Source organism: Sorex fumeus, unplaced genomic scaffold (genome assembly GCF_029834395.1).
Source record: "Sorex fumeus unplaced genomic scaffold, SorFum_2.1 ptg000051l, whole genome shotgun sequence".
Lineage (NCBI taxonomy): Eukaryota > Metazoa > Chordata > Mammalia > Eulipotyphla > Soricidae > Sorex > Sorex fumeus.
In genome coordinates this window covers 3,038,419-3,064,428 of record NW_026606108.1, presented here as the reverse complement: position 1 = coordinate 3,064,428, position 26,010 = coordinate 3,038,419, and the positions used below count along the sequence as shown (strand labels likewise).

Sequence of the window (26,010 nt, the reverse complement as noted above, 5' to 3'; positions counted from 1 at the left end):
GGAAGGATCATGTGAACAGAGATGTCCAGACTCAGTCTAGCTCCAGGAAGTGTCCTGGGACCCCCCCACCAGGGGGGTGGGATCTGAATGAGGGTAAAGAAAAATAATCATGATCTCCATTGTCCATCTCCTCTGTCCTTCTCATAGTCCTGCTTCTGTGGTGACCACTTGGTGGCTTTCAATGCTCAACTTTATTTTGTTTTTATTGTTATGTATTTTGGAATGCCCCCAGTGGTGCTCAGGGGCTATTCCTGGCTCTGGGCTCAGAGGTCACTCCTGATGATGCTTGACGACCCTAGGAAGTGCTGGAGATGGAATCTGTAAGGCCTTAACCACTGTGCTCTCTTCTGGCCTGCTGAAACTTTATTTTAGTTTTGCCTGCTGCTTTACGGAGTGGGGTGTAATTTCCATAAATGGAGGAATAGAGGCAAGAGCAAGTGAGTGTCTTGCCTTGAGAGCGTGTCCGGGAAGAGCAGGAAGTGAAGGCTGTGAGCAGCAGAAGGGGGTGGTGGGCAGCCCCAGGCCTGCTGGGGCTTGCATACTTGCCTATGGCCAAGGTCATGGCCTTGAGCCTGCTTCTGACCAGCTTCACCACCATGCTCTTCTGCAAGGGGGTTGAGCGGCAGCAGAGCACCGATCGGCACTGCTTGGCGAGGAAGAGGAATTTGTCCTCCAGTGTTTTCTCCAGGGCATAGGCCAGACTTCTGCCATCGATGACCAAGCAAGGCCCATGGCTGAAGGTGGGGCTGGGTGTGGCAGGCGGGCACATGGAGGAGAAGGCCACGCTTATATTGCTGGGGGTCTTCGTGGGGGCGATGCCGGGGCCCCTGGACTCCATGTAGCTTAAACACTGATTCAGCAGGGCCACGCAGGCCTCCTGAAACAAGAGGGGCCATCGAGGGTCACAGGCAGTTTGGGGCTTCTTCATTCACTTCCAATCCATGCCGAGCTCAGAGGCTTCGATCCGTCCTGACTGAGGCAGGCATGATGTGAGAGCCAGAAAGCCAGAAAGAAACGTCAGGGAGACCCGGAGAAAAGGCATACTGCCAAAAAACCATAGAGAGTTGCTGGGGAAAAGGTCTGGCGGGCTCTGCACAGGAAATCTGAGGTCCATTATCAGCACTGCAAGCTTCAGTCCTGAACCACTAAAGGTCTTAAGACACCCCCCCCCCCCAACCAACTAACAAACAACAGTACAGAAAAGAGAGTGAAACACTGTAGTTTAAGTACCCTGTAGAGGGAAGAAAAGAGAACGGTGGAACAAAAAAATGATTATTAAAAACTCAGGGATGTATGAATAGTACAGTGGGTAGGCCACTTACCTTCATGTAGCAGATCCAGGTTCCATCCCCAGCACTATATACGGTCCCCCGAGCCCTGCCAGGAGATTCCTGAATGCAGAGTCAGGACTGAACATTGCCAGATATGGCCCCCGAAACAAGAAAAACCAAGAAAAACAACAAACAACCCCACAAAAAACATAGCCACACACCCACATACAAAAGCAGACCTGAATCGAAAGCCATCACTAATTACATGAAATATAAACAATCTGGGTTTCTAATGAAAAGAGACTGTCAGGAGGTTACTCTTTTGCTGCATCTCTCCCATCTTTATAGGAAGGACAAATTTCTCAATTTTTTTCTGGAAAGTACTGCCACAGTGGATAAAATGTGGCCTTTACAAAATACACAAAATCCCAATTCATTTCTAATGCAGTGCTACAGATAGATGACAGGATTGGGTTGGGTTGGAGGGCTACTGGGCAGGACGCCTGGACTTTCTGTGTGGGGCCAGGAGGTTTAGGCTTTGCAGGGCCTATAGTTTCTCATTTCATATTGCCATTAGTCTATAGAAATAGCCAGAGATGTGGACAAAGCATACTGAGTTTAAATAAAACTTGATTTATAGAAATATCTAATGATTTAGAGGCAGCCTATGTGTTGGCTGACTGAGTTCTTTCATGCAAGAAATGAACCACAGCATTTACCAAGGGGAGTCAATGAACCCACAAGACAAGGCAATGAATGTGTGTCCTTCTCACATCCCTCTAAGCCATCACCAAGACTGACCTTACCCAGTCCATTCAAAACTTGTTTTCAACATGTTTAGAGGGATGGGAATCACTGAAGTAGCAAACCCATGATCACCATGGGATAAAACAAGAAATCACAAACAGAAAGATAAGTGGAGCATCACTGAACACTTGGAAATGAAACCAATTTCAAGACCTGACAAAGAGACAAATGAACCCAGATGGTGGGTCTGCATGAAGAAAGATGAACAAGGTCAGAAGAGAAGTTTTGAAAGAGATCCACACAAGCATGACCAACTGATTTTCTTCAAATGAGAACAGGTATGTATGGCCATAGACTCAACTGATTATATATATGGATTTGGGGCCAGATCTGGAGATGTTTGGGACTTACTCCTGGCTCTACACTCAGGAATTGCTTCTGGTGGTGCTCAGGGGACCATATGGGATGCCGGGGATCGAACCTGGGTCCAATGTCTGCAAGGCCAGTGCCCTCCCCACTGTTCTATCTCTTCAGCCTCTCAACTGAATTTCAGTAAAGGACTCTAGTGTTGATACTTTGAACAAATAGTGCTCAATTAATAAACAGGGCCTGCAGTCTGGGTTTGGTCAGCACCACATGGTCCTCTGAGCACTTCTGTGAGTAACCCCCAAGGAGAGACAGGAGTAGTCCCCCAGTACTGTTGTCTGTGACCCCCTCCCAAAACTAAGCTGGACATAACCTTACCCCATATATAATACTTGACACATAATGGATTGTGTCTAAAGGAGAGAGGTTAAACTCTCAACACCCCCGAGAGGAAACTAGCTTAGAAATTCAACATGTCTTAGGGTTAACACCGAAAGGCAAGTCAAGTAAGTAAAAGTTGAGCCATTGCTGCCTCAACACATGTGCTGTTTGGTGACCAGATCCTCTCCCAATGCCTGAGAAAGACCCAATCAGGACTGCCGGGTGACAGCCAGACCAGTCCCTGTCCTGGGTGCTCAGCACCTGTGCTCTGAAGGTGCATGTGACCTCATGAGAATGTCTCTGGTCTCACAGAGAACGTGAGGTGAGACAGTTAGTGCTAAAGGGAACCCCGCAAAGACATCCCTAGGGTCTTGCAACCAAGAAGAAGGACCCCAGCCTGAGAGTTAGCACAGTGGGAAAGGCACTTGCCTTGCATGTGGACAAGCCTGATTTGATCCCCACACAGCAGAGCATCCCTGAAGGCCCACCAGGAGTGATCCCTGAGTGTAGAGCCAGGAGTCAGGCCTGAGCTGTGCTGGCTGTGGCCCCAAATGAACAGATAAATAAACAGAGAAGTTCCCAAGCACAGCACAAGTCTGTCTGAGAGAGGGCTGCCCCAGGGTAGAAGTGGTCAGTAGGGTCAGTGCCCCAGGCAGAGCAGGTGCCAGGTGGCCACCTACCTGTGACTGGGCATTGAGCGTGAGGATTTCCTCATCTTGGTCAAGCAGCTTGCAGGCATATGCGATGTTAATGGCCGTTTCCTGCTTGTCCCCTGTCAGCACCCAGATTTGCAGGCCTGCCTGGCGCAACTTGGCGATGGTTTCCGGAACTCCATCCTGCAGGCGATCTTCAATTCCGGTGGCACCTGGGCACATGGGTGAGAGAGGGGAGGAGGCCCATCCACATATGCCCCAGAACCAGATGGGATACGATTTACTCCTCTTGCATCACCATAAACACATGTGCTAGAGCCAAGAGCCAGCTGGGCTAGCAGAATGGGACCTCCTGGGGGGAGCCAGGCTTGGGAAGAAATCAGTGTGCAACAGCACGCATACACATATGAGCACACATACATGCATATACACACACAGACACACAGCATACAGACACGTATGCACACACATACACACACGTACACACATATACACCACACACATACAGACATGCACATACAATACAGCCAAGCATGCACACACACATAACACTCACACACAATCACACATGCATGCACATATACACATGTAATGCACATGCACACACACATGCATGCACACATAAACACACATGCATGCACACACATATATACAAACACACACACATATACACACATACACATGCATACCATGTGAATGAATACTCACACACATACACACACGCATGCACACACTACATATGCATGTGTGCATACTCACACAAACATACACACCTATATTTGTACACAGACACATGCACACACACATACAAGTATACACATGAACACACATACAAATAAACTCACACATATAGACACAGAGAGACACACATGCACATTACAAACACACATGCACACTCACAGACACATATACACATGTACACACACACTTATACTCTCACACATATACACATGCAAACAGACACTCATGCACACATATGCACACAGATAAACACATATCCATTACATGCACTCAGACACATACACACATACACATACACATTACATACACATGCACACAGAGACACATACACTCATAATTTACACACACCCACATGCACACACATGGACACATATACCCTCCCACATGCACACACATGGACAGACAGACAGACACACACACACACACACACACACACACACACACACATGCTTTCACCAGCTCTCGACTCAGCAGTCTGGGATGGTGGGAGGAGCTGGACGGGATGTGCTTGCCCTCCAGATGTAGCAGCTGGGACTTAGTTCACTCCCTGCCCTCCCTATTTCCCCTGAGCACAGAGATAGGAACAAGCACTAGCAAGCACTGTGGGTGCAGCTCCAGCCTACCCCTTCACACACTCCCTGCCCCTGCAAGTACAAACAAATTATTTCTCAGGACCAGGGAGAGAGCACAGGAGGTAAGATGCTGGCATTGCATGCAGCCCACCCTGGTTTGACCCCCTGGTATCACATCCGGTCCCCCAAGCCCTGATAGAAGTCACTCCTGAGCACAGAGCCAGGAATAGCACTGAGCACTGGATGTGTTGGGTATGACTCCAAGGAGCAGAACAGGCCAGAGACTCAGGACCAGGGTGAAGGCCACCAGGTGTTGCACGTGGCCGGCCTCAGCTTGCCCCTGACCACACAAACCCTGAAACACTAACGTGAGCAGCCCTGGGGACCCCTGAGTACCACAGGGTGACCTGGGTCGTCTCCTCCTCAGGGCATAACTGCGTCCTGGCCCTGTGGTTGGCCAAGAATCCCTGCAGGAGATTCTCTGTTGCTTTGGGTCCTCACCCAGCTGTGCTCAGGGCTCACTCTGGTGGGCTCAGAGGATTGACCCTATGGGATGCTGGGGATTGACTGTGTGCAACGCAGATACCCTACCTGCAGTACTCTCACTCGGGCCCCTCCTGGACCTCCTGAATAATGCTTGGGACGGAGGTAAGAGAGGGGGAGAGGAGGAGGACAAAGCAGGAGAGGGGAGAAGAGCAGTGCAGAGGAGGGGAGGGGAGGGGAGGGGAGGAGAGGGGAGGGGAGGGGAAGGAAGTGCAGGGGAGGGAAATGCGGGGGAGGGGTGGGCAGTGCAGGGGAGAGATGGGAGTGCAGTGCAGAGGAGGGGAGGGGTGGGCAGTGCAGGGGAGGGGAAGGAAGCTGAGAGAGGGGATGGGGGGAGGGCTAATCCCACACATGCGCTAGTTACTCTTATCCCAATTCTTCAATTCTCCAAGACGGATGCAGGGAACAGACCCTAGCCCAGCTGTGAACGCAGCGTCCACTGGGACCGTACGGCAAAGTGCCATTCCGTTTCACCCACTGTGGTATGCTGACCGGTATGCAGACTGGGCTTGGAGGTGACCACCCTTTCTTCGGGATGCTTCCCAACATGGAGGGAAGCTGGGCTCCTCCCTCCTCGGTTTCTGGGGGCCAGCAGGCTGGTGGGGGAAGCAGGCGGTCTGGGGATAGAGGGGCTACCTGGCAGGGGCGCGACCTCACCCAGCAGGTGCAGGTGCGTCTCCAGGCGGCTGGCAGATTGGAACAGCAGCTCCTCCCGGTTCTCCATGGCCGCCTCGGCTTCCGTGTGCTGCTTTAGCCAGTGCGTGTACTCGGCTCTGCTCAGCACCTGTGGGGCAGGGATCCCAGGACCCAGCAGCAGCGCTGGGGGTGGGGGGGCCTGGGGAGAGGGGCCTGAAGGGTTCTGGGGAGTGGTCCTGGGGGTGGGGGTCCTGAGGATGGGGGCCTGGGGATGGGGGTCCTGGGGGTATGTCCTAAGGGCTGCAGTGTCCTGGGGACCGGGTGTTCTCTGGGGTTGGGTGCCCTGGGAGGTGTTGATGCCCGGGGATTGGGGATGCTCTAGGCTGGGGCAGTCCTGGGGTGTTCTGGGGGTGTTCTGGGCTGGGGGATTCCCTGGGGTTGTCTGGGGGTGCAGCCTCCCCAGCTCACCCTCTTGGCAATGCAGAGCGTGCGCAGCCCTTCCATGGCGTAGCGATCGAGGTGGGCCTGCGTCTTGCTGCGGATCTTCCTCTGGTGCCGGGCTCGGGCATCGTCTAGGGCAGGCGGGATCAGGAAGTGGATGAGGAAGAGCCACGGGCCCATACGGTGCAGGTGGGTGCAGGACAGCAGTCCTGCAGTCATCTGCTTCCTCCTCTCTGCACCCTGCCCACTTCTCTCTCTCCCCCTTCTTCCCTCCCTGCCACCCTCTGCCCTCCACCACTCCCCTCCTCTGTCCCCTCCTTTATTCTCATTTTTTTGCAGTGAAGCTGAGTGACAGACTTCCTCCTCCTCCTCCTCTTCCTCTTCTACCTTCTTCCTTCTCCTTTCCCTCCTCCTCCACCAACATCTCTTCCTCTTCCTCCTCTTTCCTCTTCCTCCTCCTTCCTCCTCCTCTTCCTTCTCCTCCACCAACATCACCTCCTCTTTCTCCTCCTCCTCTTTCTTCTTCCTCCTCCTTCTCCTTCCTTCTCCTCCTCCTCCTCCTCCACTATGATCACCTCCTCCTCTTCCTCCTCTTCTTCCTCCTCCTCTCCTCTCCTCCTCCTCCTCTTCTTCAACACCCAGCAGTGCTCAGAGCTTCCTCTGGGCTCTACACTCGGGGATCACTCCTGGGGGGGCCCAGGGGACCATATATGGTGCTGGGGGTCGAATCTGAATCAGTTACATGCAAGGAGAAGCTACAAGCCAGTAGGAAGCCCTCATTGGGGCTCTCGGCAAGTGGACTCAAGACTGTATTTTTAGTTGTGAAAACACATACATGAACACACACATACATGTGAAAACACATTCATGACATGAAGCACAGACAACTTCCTGTTATATAATAATAGAAACAGGTTCCTATCATAAAGTGGTATCTCCAGAATAACCTATGAGTGTCTGGGGCAGCTTTCAGGACATCAGGGGCAGTCAGAGAGTAAGGGATATTTGCCATTTTCATAAAAAAAATATTGGTTTGGGCTGGAGCAATAGCACAGCAAGTAGGGCATTTGCTTTGCACGCGGCCGACCCGGGTTCAATTCCCAGCCTCCCATATGGTCCCCTGAGCACCGCCAGGAGTAATTCCTGAGTGCAGAGCCAGGAGTAACCCCTGTGCATTGCCGGGTATGACCCAAAAAGAAAAAGAAAAAAAATTGCTTTACTCTAGGGACATGGCCGACCTGAGTTCGATTCCTCCGCCCCTCTCGGAGAGCTCGGCAAGCGAGACTATCTCGCCCGCATGGCAAAGCCTGGCAAGCTACCTGTGACATATTCCATATGCCAAACACAGTACCAACAAGTCTCATGATGGAGACGTTAGTGGGCCCGCTCGGGCAAATCGATGAACAACGGGAGGACCGTGACAGTGACTCTAGGGACTAAAGCCATAGCACAGGGTTCAGGCCAACCTGTATTTGGTTCCTGGGGCCCTATGTCCCTGAGCCTTGGCAGGAGTGATCTGGGAGCACTGAGCCAGGAGGAAGCCCTAAGCCCCATGGGGAGTGATCCAGGAGCACTGAGCCAAGAGGAAACCCTAAGTCCCAGCAAAAGTGATCTCAGAGCACAGAGCCAGGAGGAAGTACAGAGCCCTGGCAGGAGTGATCCTGGAGCACTGAGCCAGGAGAAAGCCCTGATCCCGGCCAGGAGTGGCCCCAACACCCTCAACCCCCGAGAAAGAAAATAAAAACAAAAATCACTTCACCCCAGAGACAGCGAAAGGCGCAGAATCTGCACCTGGCCCCGGGGCGTGGCTGGTACCTGCAGAGCAGGGCAGCAGCACGTCCATGACTGCCGAATCGGCGCCCTTGGTGTAGACGTTGATCTCGTGGGTGAGTGGGTGGCGGATCACCACCGACATCCTCTTGCGGATCGAGTCGAAGTCGAGCGTGTGCAGGAGCTCGAAGGTGAGGCGGCCCAGCTGGGGCAGCTCCACCGACAGCTGGTCCTGCCCGCGGCCCACCAGGGCGCACTGGTAGGCGCGCGCCGCGTGGACCAGCGCTGCCTCGTCGGGGCTCTCGGCCTCGTAGCGCAGTGGACGCTCGCCCGAGGCCTCGGAGTCCAGCGTGCGCTCGGCGGCGCTGCTGCTGCTGCTGTAGCCGTTGCTGGTGGTGGTGGTGACGGACGGCGTGACGGTGCCCAGCGCGTTTTCCAGGTCCAGCAGTGCGCCATCGCCGGACAGGGCCCGCAGCAGGGTGGGCCCCGACTTGGAGCTGGGCTTGTTGGTGCTCAGGCCACCGCTGCTACTGCCCGCCGTGAGGCGACTGGGCGAGAGGCGACGGAGGAAATCCTCGATGGTCTTCACCGGCGACTTCAGGTCCAACTTCACCCTCATCTGCGGCCGGGGGGTGGGGGTGGGGCGACCTGTTGACTCCCGGGTTTGCCACCAGGGTCCCCTCCACTTGATAGAGCCGGTGCCCAGCCCCACATTTGGGTGCGTGCGCTGAACCCCGACCCCAAGGCTGGCCTTTGAATCCCCCCCACACACACTACCCTGGCCTCCTGCTCTCACAGCCCAGGCGATTTTGGGTGCCCCAGCTCCAATACAGCACCCCGCAGAACCCCCTGGGTCCCATACTCCATGGCTCCTCACTTTGCAGGAAAGCTTCAGATTTCCCGACACAAACCCCAGTTTCAGTTTCTTTTCTGTATCTGGGGGGTCCTGGAGCATACTGGGGGTGCCCAGTGTCACCTCTTATAATACTCGGGCAACTGGGCTGGTGGCCAGGTGCTGAGGCTGGGTGAGGAGAACTGAGAACGGGTTGTCCAGGTGGTGTTTGGGGTCTGACAGGGCTACACCCAGAGGACTTGGGGAAGGGCTTGGGGGCGCAGTGCAGGGGATGGAACCAGATCTCTCTAAGCTTCTCCCAAACCCCTCTTTAACTGAAGTCGCTTAACAAGCGACTTTAACTTCTTTAACTGAAGTCACTTAACAAGCGACTAGGTTCTACCTTCCTTTGAACTGCATCCACCATTTTGTTTTGGTTGGGACCATACCAATTGGTGCTCAGGGCTTACTCCAGGCTCTGTGCTCAGGGATCACTCCAAGTGGGACTTAGGGAACCCTCTAGGGTGCCGGGAATGAAGCCTGGAGGTCACATGCAAACACCTTCCCCATTGTACTATCTCTCTGGCCTCTTCATCACATTTTAAATAATCGTAGAACTACCCCAACCCCCTGCATCTTTTCTAAACAAATGAAAGACAAATTCAGAACTCCAATCATTAATTTTTTACCCCCACACAACAGTGAATTATCTTTGAGCAAGACATCAGGATTCCAGTGACACTCAGAGACCACTGAAGTGAGATTTTCACTCCATGGGCAGGATGCACCTCGTTCAATTTCCCAGTGGACATTCAATTCAGAGCAAGCTGGAACATTCCAACCTGAGTGGGAGCTCTAGTCTCGTCTTTGTAACCTGGGCCCCAGACCCATGTTTGTAAATTATAGTAACAGACCCCTGAATAGTCAGGTGCTTGCAAGGCCAACCATGCTCTCCAATCCTATGACTTTGCTCTTAATTCTGTGTGCTCCAGGAATTAACGCAGGGCCTCACGCACAGGAAAGTGGGCACTAGGCCACTGATCCACATGCCTGGGTCCTTCCTGTCATGACTTGAAATAAGTGCATGATTCAGGCAGAACTCCAGCCATTCTCTGCCTCCCAGACTGGCACTCTGCAAGAAGGAGGGAGAAATACAGCCTATCTCCTTCCATGGCATTGTAGGGCCCTGGCATGGAAATACACCTCATGGAGGGGCCTCCTTGGCTTGGGTTATGGCCCCAAGACCTGGAGCACAGTAGCCCAAATGCAACCCTGAGCACAGAGCTGGGATCTTCATCGAGCCTATTAGGCTGGACTTGCCCACCAATGCCCTGCAGTGAGAAGGACGGTGAGTGATGAGGGAAGCGGCATCACTGTGGAGCCTCAACTCTGAACCTGGGTTGGCAGCACCAACATGCCATCTGTGTGACCTGCCCATGGGGATCCACTTGGACCCGGGGCCCTCCTCAGGTGCTAGAGCAGAGTTGAGTTTGTGGAATCCTGCTGGTCCCACAGAGAGGCCAGAATCTACTTGGTCACATTATATGGCCTTGCCCACCAATAGCGGTTCCATCTGTGGAAACTTCTAGAAGGGCTGAGTCAAGTAGCAGGGATGGGGCCAAGATGGACAGTGTGAGGGGTGAGATCTACGACTAATTTCCAGCCTGGATTTCCCAGTGAAATGTCCTTGGCTGTGTTCGGAAACCCTTCCACCCTCCCTAACCCAAACACAGTTCCCAGGGGGTGTCTGGGGTCTTAGAGGACCCTGAGCATCTTGACCCTGCTCTCACTTTGACACAAACCCAGGAAACCAGCTTGGGAATTGCAGAGTTGCCAACCATAGGGCCCCTCCAATGGATCTGAGGTGAGTCTGAAAGCACTTTAGACATCAGACGTGGTTGCCGTGTCCCACTCCCTCCTGAGTCCCCCAGATAGTGTTGGCCCTCTGGGGTGAGTCCAGAGCCCTCTGTCTGACTAGATCACTTAGGGACCTAGGGGAGTGTGGTTGCTCTGCGCCCCTCGAATCTCAAGTTAGGTGGGCATTGCTGTCCCCTCCCACTGGGCCCATCAGGCATCTGTGCAATGATGGCTTAGAGCTCAAGCACCTCTGGAGCCTTAGATCAGGCACCTGAAGGGATGGGCCAAAATTCGAACACAGGGGCCTGTGGGGGCGGTGGGGGGCTGTGGGGACTGTGGAGCTGTGGGAACTGTGGGACTGTGGGACTGTTGGGATGTGGGGACTGTGGGGGGCTGCGGGGACTGTGGGGTTGTGGAATGTGGGGGCTGCAGGACTGTGGGGACTGTGGGACTGTGGGGCCATGGGGACTGTGGGACTGTGGGGTTGTGGGGCTATGGGATTGGAGGGCTGTGGAATTGGGGGCTGTGGGGCTGTAGGGCTGTGGGACTGGGGGGCTTTTCGGGCTGTGGGGCTGTGGAACTGTGGGGCTGTGGGACTGGGAGGCTGTGGAATTGGGGGGCTGTGGGGCTGTGGGACTGGGGGGCTGTTGGGGTTGTGGGGCTGTGGGACTGTGGAGCTGTGGGGTTGTGGGGACTGTGGGACTGTAGGACTTGGGGCCGTGGGGACTGTGGGACTGTGGGGCTGTGGGACTGGGGGGGTTTGGAATTGGGGAGATGTGGGGCTGTGGGGCTGTGGGACTGGGGGGCTGTTGGGGTTGTGGGGCTGTGGGACTGTGGGACTGTGGGAACTGTGAGGCTGTGGGGCTATGGGACTGTGGTTCTGCCGGACTGTGGGACTGTGGAGCTGTGGAGCTGTGGGGTTTTGGGGACTGTGGTACTGTGGGCTTTGGGTTGTGGGGAGTGTGGGACTGTGGGGCTGTGGGGACTGTGGGACTGGGGGACTGGGGGGCTGTGGGACTGGGGGCTGTGGAATTTGGGAGTTGTGGGGCTGTGGGCCTATGGGACTGGGGGCTGTTGGAGTTGTGGGACTGTGGGACTGTGGGACTGGGGGGCTGTGGGGACTGTGGGGCTGTGGGGACTGCAGGGGACTGTGAGGACTTTGGGTATGACTACAGAGGTTTGTGGGGGTCTATAGGGTCTGTGGGAGACTGGGGACTGTGGAGGGGGATGCTGGGGACTGCAAGGGGCTGCAGAAAGACTGTAGGGAGCTGTGGGGGGCTGTGGGGAGTGCAGGGGGGCTGCTGGGGGCTGTGGGAGACTGCATAAGGTTGCAGCTAACTGCAGGGGGCTTTGTGGGGCTGTGGGGACTACAGGGGGCTATTGGGGGGTTGGGGGGCTGTGGTGATCACAGGGATTGTCGGGGGCTGGGGGGGGCTCCAAGCCATACGACCACTCGCCTCCTTCTGCTGGGGCTGCTCCGGGGCTGTGACCACCACGGTGTTGCAGATGGTGAGCGCGATGAAGAAATCCAGGACATCGGAGAGCTCGGGCGAGAGGAGCGCAAGTGGGTGCTCGTGGGAGCGAGCCCGGGCCAGGCAGCGGCCACACTCGCTCAGTTTCTCCAGCAGCTTCGGGTCCGGTGTGATGTCCTTCTCCTGGGAGGAGACGGGAGTCTCACCGCAGCCCGTGACCTTGCCGGGGGTCTCCGGGATGAGTAAAGGCAAGGCTTGGTTCTGTTAGAGGCTGCGAACAAACCTTTCTCTCACATGCACACTAGTCAAAATAGGACAATCGATTTTAGATATATTTGTTTACCATGTTGGCTTTGGGGGCAACATCCAGTGATGCTCAGGGCTGACTCCCATCTCTGCTCAGGGATCGCTCCTGGCAATGCTTGGGGAACTTAAGCAGTACCAGGGATCGAACCTGGGCAGCAGCATGTAAGGCAAGTGCCCTACCCACTGTGCTATTTCTCTGGCGCCCTAGACTGAGCAAGTGCACACATGTGTGCACATGTTTGTGTGTGTGTGTGTGTGTGTCTTTGTGTCTGTATGTCTGTGTGTGTTTGCATGCATGCTACACCCAGCCATGCTCAGGGCTGACTCCTGGCTTTGCATTCAGGGATCCTTCCGGGCAGGGTTTGGAGGACCATATGGGGTACCAGGAATTCAACCTGAATGGCTGCAGGCAAGCCAAACACTTAACCCACTGTCCTATCTCTCCAGCCCCAAAGGTATATTTTTGATTGTGAATATGTATACTTTAAATATACAATGAGGTGCAGACTTTTTATTTTGAAGGGCGTCTCACACCTGGCAGTGCTCAGGGCTCCTACCTCTGCACTAAGAATCACTCCTGGTGGTGCTTGGGGGACCTGACCAGATGGGATGCCTGGGCAGGGGAGGGGCATGTGCATGGCAAAAGCTTTCCCTGCTATCCTAATACTCTGGACCCACACACATTCTTTTATATAATAACAGAACCAGGTTCCTATCATAAGGTGATGTCTCCAAAAATATCTGTTACTGGCCAGGGGCAACTAACTCAGAACCAGGGACAGTCAGAGAACAAAAATCATGAGTGTAACTCTGCCTCATACCACCGCATCTCATTTTAAAAAATCACTTTTTAATTTATTTCCTACCAGTTCTAGATTAGGCACGTCACACCAACGAGCATTTTCCATTCTCCCCCAGACCTTCTATTTCCTGAAATATGTCACACTTTCTTGAAAAGAATTGTTTGTGTGCATTGTTTTCTAGGGAGCGGGGTGTTAGGGTCGCACTCAGGGCTTGGAATTAATCCAGGGGCAGATGCACTCAAGGAAAATGCCTTCTCTGGGGCTGGAGCAATAGCACAGGGGGGAGGGTGTTTCTCTCGCGTGCGGCCACCCCGGGTTTGATTCCCAGCATCCCATACGGTTCCCCAAGCACCGTCAGGAGTAATTCCTGAGTGCATGAGCCAGGAGTAACCCCTGAACATCGCTGGGTGTGACCCAAAAAGAAAAAAAAACAGACAACAACAAAAACACCTTCTCCACTCTACTACTGGTCCTGCTCCTGCCCTGAAGGATTATTTTTATTATTTAAAAAAATAATCAGGGCCGTACCCAGTGCTGCTCAGGGACTACTCCTTGCTTAGTGCTCTGGGTCATTCCTGACATTTTATAGCTCAGGGGACCATATGTGGTGTCAGGAATCCAACTAGAGTCTGCAGCATGCACACTAAGTGCCTTAAGCCCTGGACTCTCTCTCTGACTCCAATATTTTATCTGGCACCTTTGGTAAAACAGGTGAACAGGTGCCCTATGACTCCCTGAAGGCTCTCACAGGAGACCATCAGACAGAGATGTCATGCAAAGTCCATGCATCAGACTTTGGGCAGTGTTCAGACACAGAAATCGTGCAAAAGGCCGTCTGTGAAGTTTTGGGGAGTGGTCAGACACAGAAACCATGCAAAAGCTCATGTGTGACGTTTTGGGCAGTGGCCAGACACAAGAATTGTGCAAAGGCGATGCATTGGGCTTTGGGTAGTGACTAGGCGGTGTATGGAGCTGGACACTGGAACCTAGCAGCCCCCCACCCCTCCCACCCCTCGATCACAGCAGGTCTGCAGCAGGGAGCATGGGGGAGGGTGCAGGGCTGCAGGGCATCCTCCCTGCACTCACCATGGGGCTGCTGAAGGCAGTGTGCTGGCCCCGCATGCTGGCCCGCCTATTCTCGGCCCGGAAGCTGCCCACACGGCGGTGCGACTTGGTGCTGTGGCTTCGATGCAGCGCCCGTGGGCCGTCCGTGCTGCTGCGCTGGGGCAAGGAGCCACCCCGGGGCAAAGTGTCCTCCTCCTCTGAGTCCACTTCCTGGTACCTGGCCAGACGCTGGGCTGTGGGGACAGAGGCATGAGCAGGTGGGGGACAGGTCGTGGGAGGTCAGGCAGACAGGCTGATGGCTCACGCGAGGGCTCCTCCTCTTTTTCTTGGCCCTTTAGCCAAGCTGATGAGGAGGTGATGAAGGTGACCAGCCCGTCTCACAGACGAGAGGACTTAGTCGTGAATTCTGGGGACTGAGACACTCTTGGAGGCAGGGGCAGAGGGGGTGCAAGGGTCTGGTTGCCTTGCACAAACAAGCCAGGTGGGCAGAGACTGGCTTCCCACAGTGCCAGCCTGTCTGGGAAGGTGTAGACAGGCTCTGGGTAGGGTGTGTGTGTGTGAGTGAGAATCTGAATGTGTTAGTTATGTGAGTGTGAGAGTGTACTCAAAGGTGTGTGTGCATGTTTGAGGGTGTATCTGAGGATGCGTGTGTGTGTGTGTGTGTGTGTGTGAAGTCTGTATGTGTGTATCTGTGTGTCTATGTGTGGGTGTGTGACTTGGCCTGAGTCTGTGAATGTGTGTGTGTCTGCCTGTGTGAGTGGTCTCAGTGTGTTGAATGTGTGTGCGAGTGTGTCTACAGATCTGGGTGTATATATTTACTAAAGGGCAATGGTGCTCTATCTGCTCTATCTGTCCCGCCGCCACCCGTGTTTGGTAGTCTCGGGCCGCTTCCCCCACCCTGAGGAGGCCAATGGCAATGGGCAAGCGAAGGAAGGAATGAGGGCCAGGCTGGTTGGTCTCAATTGCAGTTTATTCCATTCCAGTCTCCATTCTCCTCTGATTCTCCTTCTGCTTCTTCCTCCCCCATGCTACTTCATCCTCTTTCTCGATCCCACTTCATTCTCCTTCTCAATCTGGATTCCCCAGTCCACTCTTACAGCCTAATTAAATCCCAAAGCATGAGGGGTTGGGGTAATAATTACAAGTAGGTATAGTCATACAATAAACAGAGGTAAAGTCTTTCCCTTAAGGAAAGCTTCTTCTAGGACAGATTCTCATTCAGTAAGACGACCCACCCAAGAGTGAAATCCCATGGGTGTGTTTCTCCTCTTCTTGTCCAACAAACATATAAGCATTTATAATATTAATCATTTTGTATGGACACAGTAAGAGATATATTAAGCTTATAGAATTGCTCTCCTGGGGTCATCTTGATCTCAGACTAGACTGCTCAAGTCAGATTAGTCTTTCCTAACCCTAGCAGGGTCCTAATCTCATCGTTACTTTTGGATCATGACAGCATTTGTCCATGACCATGCTCTCAACTTATAGTTGAGTATCATGGCACTTTGGCGTGGCCCATTTAGATGCCAGGGTAGCTCACAGCTTGCCCTGGGTTCACTCAGCCTCTTGTTGGGACCCTGATTTTGGGGTGCTAGGAACCAAGGGCAACTGAGGCTTAAATCAAGAGTGCAGATGCCTGGGAGGGAATATTATTCAAAGTAAAATTAAATCCCAAGTTACAAAAGCATAATATTAACTGTCTTCTTGTGTCTACACACAAAAGGACATTGCTACGAAATAAACTATCCAAAAGACATTGGAACAGGAAGATAGGCAATATTTCACTCATACATATAAAATCATAGATTTCTGAGGAATCTGATCTTACAAGTTAACAGAGTTTTATTAGGGGAAAAAGCTGGTAGGCTGGTTGGAGAAGAGAGCATAGAGAGGAGTTTACAGATAAATACAGGGGAATGGAAATGCCTCAGGAGCACTGTGATAACCTGAGTTCCCTGCGGCAAGGGAGAAAGGACAACCAATGTCATCCTACCTGGGTGTATATGTGTGAGTGTGTATGAGTGTGAATGGGTGTGTCTGTGGGTAACTGTGTGTGCAAGTATGTGATTGTCTCTGAGAGTCTGTGCGAGTACAGGACTGTGTGTCTGAGTGTGTGTGTGTGTGTGTGTGTGTGTGTGCGTGTGAGTCTGTTGGTTATGTGTGAGTGTTGAGTGTGCATGCAAATATGTGTGTGCCATGCACCGTGATGTTTTGTGCTTGGGCCACATGGGAAATGCTTAGGTTTCTTCTGGGCTCCTTATTCATATAGAATAGATCCCAGATGGACCCCTCCCAGGCAGCACTGTCCCTGCAACCTTACGCCTGGGGCACCAGTGCACCCTGTCTGGGCCAGAGAAGCTGGTTCCCACACTCACCTGTAGGATAGCATTTGTTTGTGCTTTCTCTTCTGCCACAAAGTGCTTAGGTTTACCGAGTAATTCCCATCACAATGCTCCCGAAGCACTCCCATTCCTCTGTGTTAATCTTTAACTTCTCTGTGCTCTGCTTTCTCTACCTGTTAATCACTCATTTCCCCTAAGTAGTACCTGTGACCTGTAAAGTCAAATTCCTCAGAAGTCTCTGATTTTGTATTTGTAAGTTAAATGATGGTTGTTCTCCTTCTCTTATGTCCTTTAGCATAGTTTACTTCAGAGCAATGTCATTTTTGTATAGACACAAGAAGACAGTTAATGCTATGCTTCTGTAACTTGGGATTTTATGGACTCCAAATAATATTCACTTCTGGGCATCTGTTTTCTCTACTTAAGCTTCCGGTGCCCTTAGTTCCTAGCATCCCAAAAGCAGGGTCCCAACAAGGGACTGAATGAACCCAGGGCAAGCTGTGAGCTACCCTGGCATCAAACTGGGTCAGGCCAAGCACCATAATACTTAACTATAAGTTAAGAGCACGTCATGGACAAATTCTGTCATGATCCAAAGAGTAACAACTAGATTAGGACCCTGCTAGTGTTAGGAAAGACTAATCTGGCCTGAGCACTGTAGTCTGGGATCTATAGTGAGATGTCCCAGGAGAGCCACCCTACAAGTGTAATGTATCTCTTACTGTGTCCATACAAAATGACTAATATTAGGAAGGGCCTTTACATATGTTGATTGTGCTACCTCACCTGGGTGTAGCTGCTACCCCCAATGCTTGGAGGTTGGGTATGAGATTAAGGCTGCAAGACGGAGAGTAGAGAGACTAGCATGGGGGATAGAAGGAGATGGGAATGAGGGGTAGTGTGAGACTGGAATGGGGCGCTTAGTGAGACTGGCATGGGGAGAATGGAATAAATGGCAACTGATCACCAACCAATCTGGCGGCCCAATTCCCTCCTTCATGCGTCTGTTGGTGGTGGTTGCAGGCCAATGTGGGGAAACAGCTCATGGCCACCAAATGCACATGGCAAGTGAGAGAGAGAGAGAGACTGCCACTGCCACTGCCACCATGCTCACGTATTTATTTTGTGATTACACACTCACCGTTTGCATCATGAGAATATTCTATGCCAGATACCGTGCAGCGTCGGAAAACCATCTTGTTTTCAGTGAGCGTGCCGGTTTTGTCTGAGAAGATGTACTGGATCTGGCCCAGGTCCTCTGTGATGTTCAGGGCCCGGCACTGCAGCTGTGAGCCCGTTTCCTCATCATACAGCTCGGCATCCTGGTTAATGAAGTACACTTGGCACACCTTGACGATCTCAATGGAAACATACAAGGAAATGGGGATCAACACCTGCAAGACACGAGGCACAGAGTGTGAGCGGCCACGCAGATGGGGAATGGGACGCCGTGCGAGCTATTCCAACAAAGGGCCATGGCACAAGCAAGCAGGGGCTGTACTGTACCTTGGCGAGCTTCAAGAGCGTGGCTTAGAGTCAGTATTGGAAAAGGATTAGGACATTGGCAAAGAGTTTAAACTAGGGCAGCCCCGGGGCCGGCGCAGAGCAGAAGTCTCCACTAGTGCTGTCTGGAAGTGTGGTGACCTGGGCTTGAGAGAAGCAAGCGCTTCCGGGTTACTAAGTTGGGCTTGAGAAAAGCTGGGAAAGGAAACAGAGAGAGTGAGAAACATTCAGAGTCCTGGGCACCTCGCACCCTGGGGCAGAGTGAGAAACACAGCACACTCAGAGTCCTGGACATCTCGTGCCCCAGGGCACTCCAAGAGGCAGAACCTGTCCATGGACGGCCTGATCCCCCCTCCCCCCCAACTCCCGCTGCCACCCCTCTCCCCTGCAGCTGGGAAGAGAACCTTCCAGGGGCTGGTTTCTCATTGAAGGCAGCTTTGAGATTGTGCAGAGCCAAGCAGAGAAGATGCAGAGAACAGCCAGAGTACTAACATCTCCCCATTTTCCACCCCTTCCTTTCTTGTATGGAGAAACAGAGTAAATTGCCAGGTATAAATGCCTTCTCCAGGTCCTCAGTGCCATTGACTAATGCCACACCATGAAGGACCCACCCACCTATGGTGGGACCCATGCAATGTGTGAATGCCCTTTGTCTCCAGGAATAAGGATTAGCCAAGTCAGTCCAGCAGACACACGCTGTAGGATCCCACTTGCCTGTGGATCTTAGCAAAACAAATTCATAGATAGGAAGAACAGACTGAGGCATGGCAGACAGGTACAGGGCTGAGAGCAGAGCAAAAGATGGGGGAAGGGTTTGAAAGAGACATACCCTCAATGCTAGGGAAGAAACTCACTGGAGATGGTCCATACAGCTTAGCAGTGACACTAAGATTCCATTGTGCGTTTGGTTCTTTTGTTTTGGGGGGTCACACCTGGCATTGCTCAGGGCTTACAACTGGCCTTGTGCTCAGGGATCACTCATGGCAGGGCTCGGGGGACCCTATGGGGTGCTAGGAATAGAACCCAGGTGGGTGTCATACTAGACAAGTCTCTTACTTCCGGTACCATCTCTCCAGCTCTCAGATGCATTTGAAAGGGGTGAGGGGAGTCAACTGGACATTTTCTGGCCACCAGGGGAGGGGAGGAACTCTGCCACTCTGCATCCATTTTGCAAAGAAAATATCTATTAGATCATTGCTTGCCCTGTCATGAATATAACATGCCAAACAGGTGGTGAAAAATTGGGCTAAAAAGTTCCGGAAATAAGAGAAACTGTGGAATCCCTTACAATCCCCAGAAAAGTTCCCAGTGTTATCTCTCAAGTCCTCAATGATGCAATAGGGAAACATGTGAGGGTGTGGAGTCAGTTTACCAGAAAGCAGGTGCTGGAGGTATATGGGGCGATGCAACTGCACGGCAGCAAGAATGGGACCCTGCTTGCTGCAAAGGCTTGGCACTGCCCAGAATGGCGCCAGAGTGGGCAGCTGCGGCACTCAGCAGTGCTTCTTGCAGCACAGGGGCTCCGAGAAAGCTCCCTCCTCAGCTCCTGGCCCTTCCCACATTCACAGGCCCTCCAGGCTCTGGGCTAGTGAGTGGCAGCCAGCGAAGAGGAATATGAGTCTGCTGCTACATGGGGAGGAAGGCGTGCACTGCTGCCATCATCCCCCATTGCTGCACTCCACTGCCAGCACTGCTGGTACCCCTAGTCCATCATCACACTTCCACTGCCATTTCTGCTAGTAGAACCACAACACTTTCACTGCCATTGCTACTAGTGTCACTACTATATTTCCACTACCACTACCACTACCAGCACTGCTACCACCACTCCTGTTACTACTAGTACCATCATACACTTCCACTACCATAACTACTGTGCCACACTACCACCAGGACTGTGCCTATACTTGCCACGATCACTACTGCCACCACCATTGCTGTTACCTCATCACCACTCTATGACACTGCTGTCACCACCAATTTTCCCTCCTCCACTGCTGCTACCACTACTGCCACCACCGAAGAAACGTTCTCCTGTGAGATGTGATTTGCTGAATGGAATCTTGGACAGAAAACAGAAAGTAACACTGAGCACTTTCCAAATGAACACTTACAGCTCCTGACAAGGTGCTGAGGTTGGTTCCCTATTCTGACATGAGCCTGGAGGACAGGGTTGTGTTGATGTTTGAGGAACCTCCCTGAGGGGCCACACCATTGTCCGTTTTTCTGTGACTAATTTGTCTGTGAATTCAAAGTTATTCCAAAATAAAGCTTAATAGATTTGGAGGCTCTCTAGGGGCTATCCTCAGCAGTGCTCAGGGGTTACTTTTGGCTGTGCTCAGGGATCACTCCTGGTGGGACTTGGGGGACCAAAATGGTGCTTAGGATTGAATCTGGGTTGGAAGCATACAAGTTCTCACTTACTGCCCCCCCCCAATTTTAAGGAGCAGTTGGCAGTTGGCTGAGAAAAATAAGCCAGACCTAACAATAATCAAATCCCACCCTGCATGTCTGCAAATATCTTACAGCTGAGCCCAGGAGATAGTGTGAGGCTGAGGATGCATGCCAGGGTTCCATTCCTGGCACCATGAAGTCTCCTGAGCATTTCTGGGAGTATCCCTGCAGGGTCCTGGAAGCCCCGAGGTGTGGCTCTGGATGCCCCAAACACTAGTGGGTGGTCTGGGTCATCCCTAGCACTGCAGAGCTGAGCAGTACCACATACCCAGGGCCCTGTATAGAATCACTAGCTTGGTGGATGAAGACTTACTAGTGGGTATCCCAGAACTCCAGGGGGCCACTTGGGAGGTCCATCTCTGCCCCTACAAAATTCTGAAAAGCAGTCAAGAGGAATTTTAACTGGACTATCATCTAAGAATCATCCTGTAGCCAACTTGAATGGGAATAGGAAATTCAAGGCCACTTTGTCGAGTGCAGGTGCAGAGCACAGAGGCTGGAGGAGGAAGAGGAGGAGGAGGAGGAAGAGGAGGAGGAAGAGGAGGAGGAGGAGGGTCTCTTCAGAATGGGAACAGATGCTCAGTCTGAACACGGTACCTGGAGAACAATGACCATCGTCAAGAAGGAGTACACTGCAGCTGTGGCTGGGGACAAGTCACTGCCGTCTGGCTTGGGCACATCAAACAATGACTGCTTTTCTTGATAGCGCTGGACCCACAGTCCATGTCCTGCAGCGATGTTCCAAGGGAGAAATGATTCATGCAAGAGAAAAGAAAGAACCTGGCTCATGCGCATGTACACGGGGTTCGACAGCCCGGAGGAGCCACATTCTGGGTTATGAGGCCGCTTGTTCCCTGTGGAGTGTGCAGTGCTGGCCAAGCCCTGAAGCAGTGGAACTAAACTCTCACCCATGCCTGCTGTGCCCCACCCAACAGTACCAGTCAGGATCTGGGGCTGCACCTGCACTTGCCACAGGGTCCCCCAGAAAGAGAAGCTGCGATTGAAAAACTTTTTTCCTATTGGAGCCAGGAAGGTAGCATATGTGAGCCTCGCATGCACAAGGCCCCAAGTTTGATCCCTGTCACCCAGGATCTTCCGAGCACCAAGTCCTGCTCCTCTAGTACCGCTGGACCAGAGCAGCCCCCAACATCAGGTCTGAACATTCAAGGGCAGTGCGGGACAACACTTGGATCCCTGAAGCACCTCTGAGGGAGCACCTTCTCCCATTTTATTAAAGTAACATTGCATGCGGGCTGCAGGGGTCACTCAGAATCAGCCCACTTCTGTAAGACAACACTAAATTCACCCTCCCTGCTGATTGGGACTGACTTGCAGGGAGAAATTTCTTATATGGAGAGGGTTGGGTTTTATTTGGGGGCTATCCTGTGCAGTGCAGGGGGTTCAACAGTGCCAGGGATGGAACCTGATCCTGCCACATGACAAGCCTGCAAGCTAGCTCCTTCTGCTCTATCTCGGCTCTGGCGGCTGCCTTTACATGTCCCATCTTGGAGAGGCTGAAGTAGACTGGGCTAGTTGGCTACCCAGGAGCCCTTAGCAGCCAGCCTCACTCCCTTTTAGATCAGTGGAGACGGTGTGGTCCCCGCTCAGCAGGGAATGATGTGGAAGCATTTTTCAGGGGGCACAGCTCTAATGCCCCTGCACCATGCTCTTTCAGACACCAGCAGGGGCCAATCACAGCCCGGCAGCTTGCCCCTCCCCAGGACTTAAATAATGCATCTTCACCTTTCCTGGGCTTCCCAAGTGGCACGTTCTGGTGTCTAGCTCATGGCCAAGTTCCTAATGCTCACTGTGGAGGCTGGCCCCAGGTTTGTGGCTGCACCTATAATCCTAGGTTGTAACCCACGGCTATTCCCCAATCCCATCCCCGGAGACTCTTATGTAGGGCCTCTCAGCCCGGCCCAAGGGCGGGTGGGGCCAGAAGGGCCCTGGGGTCACAGGTGGGGGTACCATACAAACTCACCAATGGCAGAGATGAGAGCCATGAAGACAAGGAGCAGAACACACCAGAGCACGTCACAGTTCATCTGCCGCTCCAGCTGGCTGCGCTTGTAGCGGGGCCCGCTGTTGTTCAGCAGCGCCTTGGTCTCGTGTCCTGGGTGAAGAGAGGGGGTGGGAGTCAGTACAGGAAGCACACAAAGCCACGGGAGCTGGTGCAGGAAGCACAATAGAGTCATGGGAGAAGCTCAATCCAGCGCAGAAAATGCCCTAGGTGTTTTTTATGTTTGTTTTGGGGTCACACTCAGCTGTGATCAAGGTTTACTCCTGGCTCTGTGCTCAGGGATCACACTTCTGGAGGGCCTAGGGGACCACGTGGGGATAGAACCTGGATTGTCCATGTGCAAGGCAAGTATCCGATCTGCTTGACTAGCTTTCTGGCCCTGGTGGATTTAGTGATTTTATGGGAATAGGAGCAGCATCCAGTGGGGAACATGACGGCTGAGTGTTTGGGCACAGTGATGTGACACTGAGCAGGCTCCACCACTCCTTCCAGAGTGGTCCTTGCCCCCCTCCCACCACCCACCCTACTCGTGTAGACCAGCCCCGGCCGCACAGCCTGTCGATGTGGACCTCACCCACAACCTACCTGCATAGACCAAGCCCCTGAGCCTACTATGTAAACCAAGTTCTTTAGCCTACCTGTGTAGACCACGCCCCCGCCTACCTGCATAGACCACGACGCCCACCACGGCCTCTGTGTTGCGGATGGTGCAGCCACGAAGCAGCAGGTTTTCCTTATGCAGCGCTGCCTTCTTCCCATTGTCATGGACGCTGTGGAGCGTGGCAGGGGACAGTTGGCAGGGGCACAGGTTCCAGGTCAGGCACAACTGGAACCCAGAACCTGCCCCCTTGGAGTAGGGGAGGGCCGGCACTTTGTCAGAAACGTCTCTGCTGGGGTCGCTGGAGCTCAGAGCTCCTGAACTCCTGCAAGCACCCAGTGCTCAGTACCTGTGTCTGTGCATACACATGGCCCTCCTGGTACACCACCCGGCCTGTGCATATGCCCTTCGCTCACTTCCTCCCTGTGCCACGCCTGCCCGCCCACCTGCTCACATGCCAGGGATCCGCCCTGACTTTAAACAGTGGCGCTCTCTGGGGTCTCAAACTCCTGCCCCTGGAATTCCTGTGTCAAGCACCCCCACTTTAAAAGGTTGAGGGTTGCTAAATCCACTCAACCTTGCACCTATGACAAGGTCCGATGGGGATTCTCCCCAGTATACAGAGGAGTGAAGTAAATAGTGCGTAGGCACAGCTGGTAGACCAATTACGTACAGTTTGTTTGGGGACACACCCAGCATTGATCAGAGCTTACTCCTGGTTCTGCACGCTGAGATCTCTCCTGACGGTGCTCAGGGGACACTTTGGGGTGCTTGGGACCAAAACTGGGTCAGCGGTGAGCAGGTGCCTTCCCTGCTGTGCTATCTCTCCAGCCCCCTAGTCTGGTTTCTTAAATTGGGGGTCAAGACTCCTTAGAGTGACATCACTGAATATAGAGGCTGTGAAAAAAATCTTTAAAAAATTTTCCAAATTAATTAATCATGCCTCGGGGTCAGAAGAGTAAGCTGCGTGCCCGTGAGAAATGTTGCCAGACTGAGGAACAGCTTGCACTGCTGCCTTGTGCGTAGCCAGCCCGGCCGAGCCGGATTCGATTCCTCCGCCCCTCTCAGAGAGCCCAGCAAGCTACCAAGAGTATCTCGCCCGCACGGCAAAGCCTGGCAAGCTACCCGTGGCGTGTTCAATATGCCAAACACAGTAACAAAATCTCACAATGGAGACGTTATTGGGCCCGCTCGAGCAAATCGATGAACAATGGGAGGACAGTGCTACAGTGCTAATTATTGAGGAGGAGAGATAGGTGTTAAGGTGATTGCCTTATATGCAGTCAAACCCAATTTGATTCCCAGCACTGTATATATTCTCCCAAACACTTACAGGAGTGATTCTTGAGTACAGATTGATGGACAAAAGTGCATATATGGATGAATGGATAGAAAGATGGATGGGTATAGATGGTTAAGTGAAAGTCGGGTGGATGAATAGACAGAAAGTTGGTGAAAGTTTTTTTTCTTTTTTCTTTTTAGTTTTGGGGTCACATCTAGCAGTACTCAGGTCTTCCTTCTGGATCTGTGCTCAGGGGTCACTCCTACATCTTGGGGGGCTATAAGTGGTACAGAGGATTGAACCCAGTTCAGTCACATGCAAAGCAAGTGCCCTCCTTGCTGTACTCATGTTCTCTATTCTGGCCCTAGAGAATTGGTGATTGGAAGGAAAGATGGATGGGTGGACTGAAGAATGGATGGATAGATGGACAGATAAAGATGGATGGAAAGAATAGTAGACAGTTAAAAGTCGGATAAATAGAAGAAACAGGATGGATGGACAGATAAAAGGATGAGCAGAGAGAACGCCGATGGAGAGAGAGAAATGAAGAGAGAGAAAGAGAGAAAGAGAGAAAGACGAGGCCAAGCAGATGCTTAATACTCACATGCATCCACGAAACCGCGTCAGGTTATTGTTTGGCCTCTCACACTCAATGACACTGGTGAACGTCAGAGGATTGAATTCAGAGACCTGGAAAGAGCAGCAGGTATATTTCAGAGAAAGCTGCACGCAAGATGCTCTGTGCTTCAAGACGCTCACTCTTCTGCCCACATCCCTGGCAGGGAAATCTGATGCAAGCCCTCTGCTCAGTGATCTCTGCAGAATGCCGGCCCAGCATGGCTTGGCTTCTGCATCATCACACCCAGGGTAAATGTGGATGAGTGATCACAGAAGATATAGCAACTGGTAGCACAGTCCTGTTGAGTTAGCTGGTGGCTAAAAGAAAGTAAGAGATTAAAAAAAAAAAAAGGAAGCCACAAATGATGGGAAGGAACAAAGCCGTTTCTTGAGGCAAAACAGAATCTTACACATTTGCTACAGATTTAGAGAAGCAAATTCCCTCTGGAAAATAGGAACTTAGGGAATCTCACTTGCTTAATAGGCTCTACAAGTTCTTCCCAGGCATCCACAAAAAAGTATTAAAACAATCTATGTGAGCCAACAATTTATTACTCTGCTCCTTGGGCTGGAGTGATAGCATAGCAGGTAGGGTGTTTGCCTTGTATGCGGCCAACCCGTGTTCAATTCCTCTGTCCCTCTTGGAGAACCCGGCAAGCTATCGAGAGTATTCTGCCCGCATGGCTGAGTCTGGCAAGATCCCCATGGCATATTCAGTATGCCAAAAACAGTAA

General features: G+C 52.5%; 1 protein-coding gene across 3 annotated transcripts in view; it reads right to left on the bottom strand.

Annotated features, from left to right (window-relative positions):
* ATP10A (ATPase phospholipid transporting 10A (putative)) overlaps positions 1–26,010 on the bottom strand; it is a 73,617-nt gene that overhangs the window by 7,794 nt on the left and 39,813 nt on the right. For 2 of the 3 annotated variants that reach the window (XR_008793886.1, XM_056124594.1), the window contains exons 3-14: positions 25,263–25,348; positions 23,442–23,548; positions 22,740–22,871; positions 21,356–21,486; positions 17,943–18,195; positions 14,478–14,689; positions 12,268–12,465; positions 8,167–8,740; positions 6,379–6,482; positions 5,911–6,058; positions 3,446–3,630; positions 547–877 (exon numbers count right to left, since the gene is read on the bottom strand). Coding sequence is in view for 2 of the 3 variants with exons in the window: in XM_056124594.1 (XP_055980569.1) it covers positions 547–877; positions 3,446–3,630; positions 5,911–6,058; positions 6,379–6,482; positions 8,167–8,740; positions 12,268–12,465; positions 14,478–14,689; positions 17,943–18,195; positions 21,356–21,486; positions 22,740–22,871; positions 23,442–23,548; positions 25,263–25,348 (2,461 nt within the window). In the remaining variant the exon portion in view is untranslated. The remainder of the gene's footprint in view (positions 1–546; positions 878–3,445; positions 3,631–5,910; positions 6,059–6,378; positions 6,483–8,166; positions 8,741–12,267; positions 12,466–14,477; positions 14,690–17,942; positions 18,196–21,355; positions 21,487–22,739; positions 22,872–23,441; positions 23,549–25,262; positions 25,349–26,010) is intronic. The other variant, XM_056124595.1, reaches the window with a different exon arrangement.